At 39.2% G+C, this 9219-nt stretch overlaps 2 protein-coding genes across 2 annotated transcripts; one reads left to right on the top strand and one right to left on the bottom strand.

The window, feature by feature from the left end:
• Positions 1-203: 203 nt before the first annotated feature.
• Positions 204-4782, bottom strand: LOC111985757 (protein RECOGNITION OF PERONOSPORA PARASITICA 7-like). Its single transcript, XM_065772604.1, has 2 exons — positions 740-4782; positions 204-650 (listed from the first exon to the last, which is right to left on the bottom strand). The coding sequence occupies exon 1, from the start codon at positions 4519-4521 to the stop codon at positions 784-786; it is 3738 nt and encodes a 1245-aa protein (XP_065628676.1). The 5' UTR covers positions 4522-4782; the 3' UTR covers positions 204-650; positions 740-783.
• Positions 4783-5431: 649 nt separating this feature from the next.
• Positions 5432-8067, top strand: LOC136067160 (uncharacterized). Its single transcript, XM_065772605.1, has 2 exons — positions 5432-5668; positions 5767-8067. The coding sequence occupies exon 2, from the start codon at positions 5805-5807 to the stop codon at positions 7953-7955; it is 2151 nt and encodes a 716-aa protein (XP_065628677.1). The 5' UTR covers positions 5432-5668; positions 5767-5804; the 3' UTR covers positions 7956-8067.
• The last annotated feature ends 1152 nt before the right edge of the window (positions 8068-9219 follow it).

Here is a 9219-nt window from a genome sequence, read left to right on the forward strand (position 1 = left end):
TGGTTCCACTCTCAATCTACTTCACAATGTTCACGTTAGTTACAAGAGGATGCAGATGCCGTTCAATATTTTCCTTACTCAATAAAATGATTTACAACAAGAACAGCAGTTTCACTTTATATTTTGTTAAAATCAATTCATTTTTGAATGGCAATAACTAAAATAAATAATTAAAACTTATTTTACTAAGGACAAACGACAACTAGCACAACAGACCAAATAATTATTCATTAAGAGCCATCAGTCACAATTCACAAACAGATAGATCCATTTAGAAAGAAGAACATGTCTCTCCACCGAATAAAAGCGCACATATAGATAGTATCACGTTATACAATTTAATTATTCCAGTCATCTGCATGATAAGCATATGACTATTACATATTATTGATCAAATACCATAGAAGCAAGCGCCCAAAGGGGGAAAAATACGCACACAGACATGGTAGCACTTTTTAACAAAGCGTACCATTTTATTCCATTCATCTGAATGGCAAGCAAACGACTATTATTGATCAAACACCTTAGACCCAAGCAACACAATAAAGGAAAAAGAGTATCTCCGGTGAGCCAGACAATTCATTGAGACATCATCTCCAATGCCCAAATCATTCCTCATTGTCAAACGAGTAATGAAAGGAAGCAAAAACCTGTTACAAGTTGCAGTGTTAAAATCATAATGATTTATTTAAAGGACTAAAAAATCAGAAAGGAACAGAGAAATGAATAGAAAGGCAACCTGACATATGTAAAAGCTTGAGTTACATTCAGTATTGACTACTGCTAATCAATAATCACGCAAGGAAAGTGAGCAATATCACTGCGCTCATTGGTTTGCTCTGATTTTTCTGTGACTTCTACTGGCGTGTCCTTTAACTTCAATTTACCGAGTGCCTTCAGATTCCTCAACCCAGTTATGATCTTCAAACTTTTGCAGGAACGAATCTCCAACTGCTTGAGCTTCGGCATTGAATGTTCCTCCACATTCCATTCTTCCAGCTCCTGAAGCATCCAGAAGTTCAGTACTTGAAGCTCGGGAAAGCCTCCTTTGGAGCAAGACATTTTTTTCCCAGTATAAGAACCAGAGTGCAAACTGAGAGATTTAAGTTTAAGAAGCTTCCCTAGCTCTTGCATTGGATCTTCTGAAAGTCTAGAGGCAGATAAGGTAAGGTCAGTCAGGCTTCCTGGGAGTCCATTAATAGATGAAGTCTCAAACTTTCCAAACAAATATAGGTTGGATAGATTGTCAAGGCTTGACAAGAATGTCGCCTTTAGATCTTGAGGTCGACCCATTTCATCAATGGAATTCAGTTTCAAATTTTGAAGCTGCTTCAATTTCAAGAGACTCTCTGCCAATCTGGTTTGCTGTGACAAGTTCAACTGGAATGATAGTGCCAATTTTCTAAGGTTGGTCAACCCACCGAGGCCATTCTTCAGAGGACTGTCCTTATCTACAAACGCGCCCTGCAGCGTTTGGAGATTTTTCAAAGATTTACCCCTTCGTTGATGTATTCGGCTTCGATAAATCTGGTCCATATACAGGTGTCGAAGGTTCTGCAATTTCCATATTGAACTAGGGAGTTCACGGATATAAGTATGCCTCACGTCCAGAGTTTGGAGATTGGTTAAGTTGCCAATTGATGCTGAGATCTTTTCTAGGTAAGTCCACCTCAAGCCCAGATAAGTTAAATGAATTAACTTCTTTATAGCCTTCGGCAATTGAGGTCTGAAAACAAATTCAAGATCAAGGACCTTTAACTGTAATAGATGCCCACTTGCAATGCCCGTATAAAGGAATTGACCTATGTCTTCTCCAGGTTTAACTCCTTCTCGAGTATCAAAGAAGAGAATGGAGAAGGGATTTCTGCAGCTTCTCAGTAAATTTTGTATACCATGACTATGACTAATTCGGTTATCAGTTTCATCAAAATTATAAACAAGAGGTTGATCCAGGCTTGAATTTGGATAGCGTCGCAACCATTGCTCTCGCAGAGCACTGGGGAAGCGACATGTCTTGGTCTTCCCGTTAGGCTTTCTTTCCACTACTTGTACCAAGTTGAGGCTTATCAACTCGTCCAAATATTTCTTTGCAATAAATTCAGGAGGCTTTTGCTCATCACCAATTTGTTGTGCCTTTGCCAACCCTTCTGCAACCCACAAAGCTACCAATCTCCTTGCTGGAGTTTCAGAGTCTTTGGGGAAGAGTCCAAAGTAAGAAAGACATTTCACTAGTTCCTGTGGAAAATCTTTTTCATCATTTGAAGGCAAGGTTTCGGACCATGATGTTTGGTTATGATCCATTATCTCAAGCACCCTGGAAAAGTCCTCAGAAGTCACCTCTTTCCCAGACAATAGATACCCAACACGTAAAATGGAGAGTGGCAAGCCTCCACATCTTCCTACAACTTTACTTGCGAGATTTATCACCTTTTGTGCGTCTCTTACTTTTTCTGGAGATAGTTCACGCTCATTAGAATGTTCAGACGGAAGGACCACCATCTGTTGAAACAACTTAAAGCTCTCGTCTTTGGTTCGTAGTGGAAGTTTGTAGGTATCCCTGCTATTTTGGCCAGCATGTGAAGCTACACTCTTGACCCGTGTGGTGATCAAACTTCTGCTCCCATTTGTGCTATCCGGGAATGCTGCTTTTACACTATCCCACGCTTCCACTGACGAGATGTTGTCCAGAACCACAAGGTACTTCTTATCCGTCAAGAATTCTTTCACCTCCTTGAACGTATAATCTTTTTCCTTCCCTTCCTTATTAGTCGCAGGAGGTTGCATGATGTATTTTCCTAATTTTCCCGGGAGTACATTCTTATCCTCGTCCACTATATCATCTACAGGCACCCAATATCTGAATTTAAAATGCTTCTGAATCTCTCCGTGGTAATAAACCATATTTGCCAGTGTTGTCTTTCCGATGCCCTTCATTCCCACAATAAAATACGTGGAGCGATTCTCACTGTTGGTGATGAGCCCTGAGACTACATTATGTATGTCTTTTTCCAGGTCGACTACCCAGTTATTCGCTTTCCCTAGTTCAATGCGGAAAGCGCTTATGCATAACTGAAAAATGTAGAGAGCGAGGTAGAATCGGTCAAATTCTGCTTTCAACTTTGATCGAGAATCTGTCTTGTTAGGATTTTCGCTCCAGTCGGAAGGTTTACTTTCTCGGTAGGCATCGAAAGATTTCTCTGCATCTTGGAAAATTGTACTCAGTTGATCTGTCCATGCTTTTCTTGAATGCTCCATGCCTTCAACTGCTTTTGTCTTCATGAGAGAGTTGTGTACTCTCTCGAACTTAACGAGTAGTTGTTCGAATTCATCCATGCCTTGCTCCTGTTTGAGCTGTTTGCCCAAGTCGCTTAGAAGAGAAGAAATACCCGTGTCATCGGTTGTTATGGCCTGTGATGAAAACGTCCGTGTCTGCTTTTTTATTGGGGAACCATTGACGGATTTTGATGGATCTCTTCTGACAAATTTGAATGGATAGCGGTAAGCCTTGCCGTAAATGAGGGACCTTAGCAATCCACGATAGCAGTAATACCACTTCTTTATTTGACCCCTTGCTATCCAATTACCAAAATAAAAGAGCCACCTCATACGATTTGCTGTTTTCAGTATACGGTCCATGTCATGTTGTAGATCCAGAATGAGATCCTCAGCATTCTCCACCCAGGCCTTCTCCGTCTGACTTTCCATTCTAAGCTCACGTAAATCTTCCAGGAAAGCAAGCAGTAGCTTCAGCGGAAACACAATGTCGTATTGTATGTCGTCTTTCCTGTCACGATCTAAATCCTGCAGCTTTCCATGGATTAAGCCATTCAATTTCTCTTTTATAGACTGAGTTGATTTCAGTCGCACATCTGGATCATAAGGGGGAGATTTTTTATCATCCAATATTATTGGTCTGTCCTGCAGGCTTCTTACGTTAGACCTTGAACTCTCTAGTCTTTCATAGATCTGTTTATATGATTTCCAGTAAAGATCATCCATATCATCGCTGGCTCCTTTTATTGTTGCGCTGAGGACAACAATTTCTCTGAAATCCATTAAACTGGAGTATAACCACTTCAAAAATTGCCTTCTTTTACTCAATCTGTCGAAGTCCTTGAGGCAAGCCTCTGCCTTGCCGACCACTTCTCGGTGTCTAGTCACCCATGCCCTCTCATCAGTACTTACTTGCACAGTCCCTCCTGGTCTCAGTTGTGAATCCCAATGCTGATGGGCTTTCTCATCTATCTTTTTCCCCATTTCTGAAACGTGATCTACATCGTCTACGAGAGCTTTCAAAAGCTTGTATTGCTTTCTAAGCCCCTTGTACCGCCCCTTCAACGGTTGAAACTTTCTGTAACTAAACAAGATGATAGCCAAGTACGCTAGCCCAAGGACTATGGACAAATATCGAAGGGGAAAATTTTGGAAACGATCAGGAATTGTACGAAAGAATTCACAGACGCTAGGTACAACATGGGCATAAAAGTGCTTAGAAATAGAAATTACAAACAAAGTGGACATGGTGGTCTTTTGCTTTGGAATACCAAACAAAGCTACAAGAAATTTCTCCAAGTTATGCGGTAGCTTTAATGAAAACAAAACCGCCTTACATTGCTCAAAAGTGATAATTACTGGATCAGAAGAATAGATTAATAGCTGGAGGAAAGGGTATGACTTTTAACAATACTTTGAATTGGAGCTCAAGGGATGAAAGTTTAGGGTAGAGCAACTGTAAGAGTGAACAATTGGAGAGTTGGGGCTGCTGAACTTTTTGTCAACTCTAATTTTCTTTTGTAACCTTCCTCTGCCTTTGACACTGTAACGACTCAAGGAAAAGTGCTAGCCATATCTACAATATATATTAAAAGGACTAGTCATAATTGAAGATCTTTGTAGTTGTTAATAAAACTCAATTCAACCCAATAAATACCTGATGTGGAACTTATCATACACTCATACATATTATACAATCAATCAAATGGTGAGATCACAATCTCCCCCACTTAAATCCCTAACGTCTTCGTTAGGGTCCACTTTGTGAAGTAATATCTTCGAGCCCACATGAAAATACCAGGCCGACTCTAATACCATATATATATATATATATATACACACACGTGTATGTATATATGTACACGCACTTAATTCAACAGCTAAAACCACTTGCCCTCAGACTTTGACTTTGTGGGGACCTTTTCTCTTTAGTTCAATTTGACATGTTGTGATGCTAAAAATCAGTATCACATCTACGATAATAAATAATATTTTGCCAAATCAGTTAATATATGGGTATATGTAATTATGCTCATGTATTTTGTAAAGGCGATATGTTTACAATATTTTTACAACAAATTTTAATTGATAAGTTGTTACATGGTTTTAATTTGATTTCATCACTAAAATTACTTTCTTACCTATTAGTAATAGCGTGTAATAACCTATCATATAGAATTTATTATGAAAATATTGTGAAAATAACTCTTCTTTTATGTTTATCTATGGAGTTCGGTTCCTCCAAAAAAACAAAGACGAAAAAAGAAATTGGTTCAGCCGCTGCTTGCGATGATTGAAAACCAGCTCAAGCTGCATATGTGGTACTGCTGAGAATCCTCACTTATAGTTATAGAAGCCAGAGAAAGAAGAGAGAGCTCTGATATAGTAGTTACGGGTAAGTTAACCTACTAATCATTTGTACTTTTTCTCAATAACTATGATGTTCTGTCTTGCTAAATAGTGACTCATAAATGCATCTGTGCCTTTCTTCAGTAGTTAGCACTTTGATCTTCACAAGGGCGAGGAAGGTCATGGAGATTTTCCCACCAGGATTGAGAACAGTGGTGAAAGAATGGCAGATACAGGCTATGGTTTTGGTTAGCCTTAGCTTACAAATCATCCTTGTTCTGATGGGCAATTCGAGAAAGTATTCGACCAGCAACAAGCTCAGCTTCATTCTATGGGTTGCCTACCTGTCTGCAGACTGGTCCGCAACAGTCTCCCTGAGTGTACTTTCCAACAACGCAGGAACTATAGGAGATAATACCGTAGACCCAAAGTTTGCAATTACAGCATTCTGGGCTCCTTTTTTTCTCCTTCACCTTGGCGGTCCAGACACCATTACTGCCTACTCCTTGGAAGACAATGAGTTGTGGCGGAGGCACTCTCTAACACTACTAATCCAGGTGGGAGTGGCTATGTATGTCTTCCTCAGAGCCTGGACCAAAACCGCCCTGAATTTTCTGGCAGTTCCAATGTTTATTCCGGGGATTATCAAGATATGGGAGAGAGTTTGGGTACTGAGATCTGCTAGCAGTGAAAATTTTAAAGCATCCATGCTCCGTCGTCCTGATCCGGGTCCCAATTATGCCAGATACATGGAAGAATACCGCTCAAAGAAGGACGAGGGGTATGACGTTACATCAGATACATTCGGTGAAGTTCAGGTTGTAGAGGATATCTCCTTTACAGCCCCTGAAAACGTTATGATTGCAGATGCTGCCACTCTACAAGATTCCTATGTTTTCTTCAAAACTTTCAAGCAGCTATTTGCAGATCTCATCCTCAGCATCCAAGATAAGGTGAACAGCCAATCCTTCTTTCAGAAAGCATCTTTTGATGAAGCATTCAAAGTGATTGAGGTTGAGCTAGGATTCATGTTCGATGTGTTTTATACCAAGGCCTTCAAGGTATATTCTCGAAAGGGTTGTGTTCTGCGTTTCATCAGTTTCTCTTGTACCCTGTCTGTACTGTTGGCTTTCTTGATCGTTGAGAAGCTCGCCTTCTCGACAGCCGACATAGTTATCACTTATGTACTGCTGGTTGGAGCCATATTCTTAGAAATATATGCAGTGTCAGTACTACTTAACTCAGACTGGACGATGCTTTGGCTGAGTAGGCACAAGAATTCTGCTGTGGATCTCTTCTATAGAGTTATTTCATTATTTCCGTTGTCTGGAAACAAAAGGTGGTCTAGTACCATGGGGCAATACAACTTAATAAGCTATTGCCTCGAAGAGAAACCAGCGAAGTGCAGTGTTATCGAAAAGTTCTTATGCATGTATGAGTTGCTAGAGAAGTATCGATACCAAGATTCATCGGAGGTTTCTAGTGATTTGAAGGAATTGATATTTAAGCACCTTCTCAAGAAATCAAAGAGCGTCCTAGAATCAGATCTCAACGCATGCAAGGAATTATGTGCATCTAGGGGTGACCGGGTTCTTGATAATGCAAAATGCCCTGATTGCAGCAGCAAGGAAAAGCATAAAACACCCAAGGAGAGAATTAAGGTTTGTGACCAGGTTTCTAAGAGAGCAAAATGCCTCCACGAACTAAGCGAAGAAAATTATGAAACACTCAAAGACAGCGTACAAAAAGACTTCGACCAAAGCATTCTTCTCTGGCACATTGCAACAAACCTTTGTTATGAATATGATTGGAACACATCCCCAGACACTGTTCAGTCTAAATATTGTAAAGCCAGCGAGTTGTTATCAGAGTATATGTTGTATCTTCTTGTCATGCGTCCTTCCATGCTGCCCAATGGGATTGAACAAATCAGGTTCCAAGACACTTGTGCCGAGGCCAAGGAATTTTTTAAAGAAAGAAAATCTCTATGTGATATGGATCAAGCTCGCATAATCTTACTTGATGTGAGCACTGAAATTTCTCCATCTAAGGTGAAAGGAGATAGAAGCAAGTCAGTGTTATTTGAAGGATGTCGGCTTGCTAAATCATTGCAGTTCCTGGAAGTTGACAAGAAGTGGGAATTGGTAAGTGATGTATGGGTGGAAATGCTATGTCATGCGGCGAGTAAGTGTCGATGGAACCATCATGCTCAACAACTCACTCGAGGTGGAGAGCTAGTTACTCATGTCTGGCTTCTTATGGCCCATCTTGGTATAACTGAGCAGTTCCAAATTTCAAAGGGCCATGCAAGAACTAGGTTGAGTGTGCATTGAAAAAGTTTATTGTAGAGTAACAATCAATATTCTAAGAATATAAGAATTATGTAATCTCTGATCTCACATAACAGTCGATTTTATGGATAAAATTTATGATGAATTCACATTTCATGTAAGAGAAGAGAATATCATGTCATTGTATTCTAAAATATTTAATAATTTTCTTTTATCATACCTATAGGGCTTTTAATTTCACGATAAAGAACTGAAAAAATGGACATTTAAGCATTTTGATAGTTTGAATATCATGTCCAATTAAGGTTAAATAGCTATTATAATCAACAAAATTTTTTGTTGTGATGCTTTTGCTCTATATCTTCTTTCAAGCTTTAAACACTGGATTAATTATATTATTATTGCGAGTCATATCCATACACCATGATGAATCCTACTAGCTTTTGCACCGCAAATCTAATTATATGTTACAAAAAATAGATCTCACAACTGGGAAATGCATGAAATGATGACAAGTGATTTTTTTGTCAACACATATAACAATGACAAATGACACAACCTTCTATCTATTTAGAATAATGTGGACAAATAGTGTCACATGGCAAGTAACAATTTGTACATAACAAACATGATAGGCCAAGAATGTATTGACCTCTTGTGATGAATTAACAAATTAATTAGCCAAGTTAATTAATTAATTCAATTAGCATGCAATACGCATAGTAGCACAAACAAAATCACCAACTAAGTTAAAGTGCAGCAGAAAATAAATTGACACGATGATTTGCTTACGAATGGGGAAAACCTACACGGCAAAAACCTCATAAGGTGATTTTAAGGTCACCACTTCCGAGAATTCTCTATTATCATAGCAAGCGGTTACAAGAAAAGGAATCCCAGTACCTTATACCAACCTACAGTTGAACTCTTACCCCAATACTCAATTGGACTTGTTCTATAATGACAATCTCTCCTTTTAATGCACGGCTCCCAATACGTGACTAATCAATTCGATGCACGAATCCCAGTACGCGACTCACTCACCAACTTGAGAAAGATGTTAAATGCAGAGTTCTTAAATTCATCACACAATGAAGATCACAAAACTCCTTGATTACAAAACCCTACGGTATACAAACACAGGAACTTCTTCAAGAGAAAGATGAACTATGGCAATTCTGTCTCTGGTCACAATTGGCATGAACACAACTTTGTTTCACACTTGCGCAACCTTTGACGACCCTTAAAACAATCCTTATATATATTTAGGATTGTGAGAAAAGAAAGCTCAAACATGTATTTACGG

Source organism: Quercus suber, unplaced genomic scaffold, assembly GCF_002906115.3.
Source record: "Quercus suber isolate HL8 unplaced genomic scaffold, Cork oak 2.0 scaffold_61, whole genome shotgun sequence".
Classification (NCBI taxonomy): domain Eukaryota; kingdom Viridiplantae; phylum Streptophyta; class Magnoliopsida; order Fagales; family Fagaceae; genus Quercus; species Quercus suber.

What these genes read in the sequence shown, in the direction of transcription:
- LOC136067160 (XM_065772605.1), top strand. Translation starts at nt 5,805, where the DNA reads ATGGAGATTTTCCCACCAGGATTGAGAACAGTGGTGAAAGAATGGCAG.
- LOC111985757 (XM_065772604.1), bottom strand. Translation starts at nt 4,521, where the DNA reads ATGTCCACTTTGTTTGTAATTTCTATTTCTAAGCACTTTTATGCCCAT.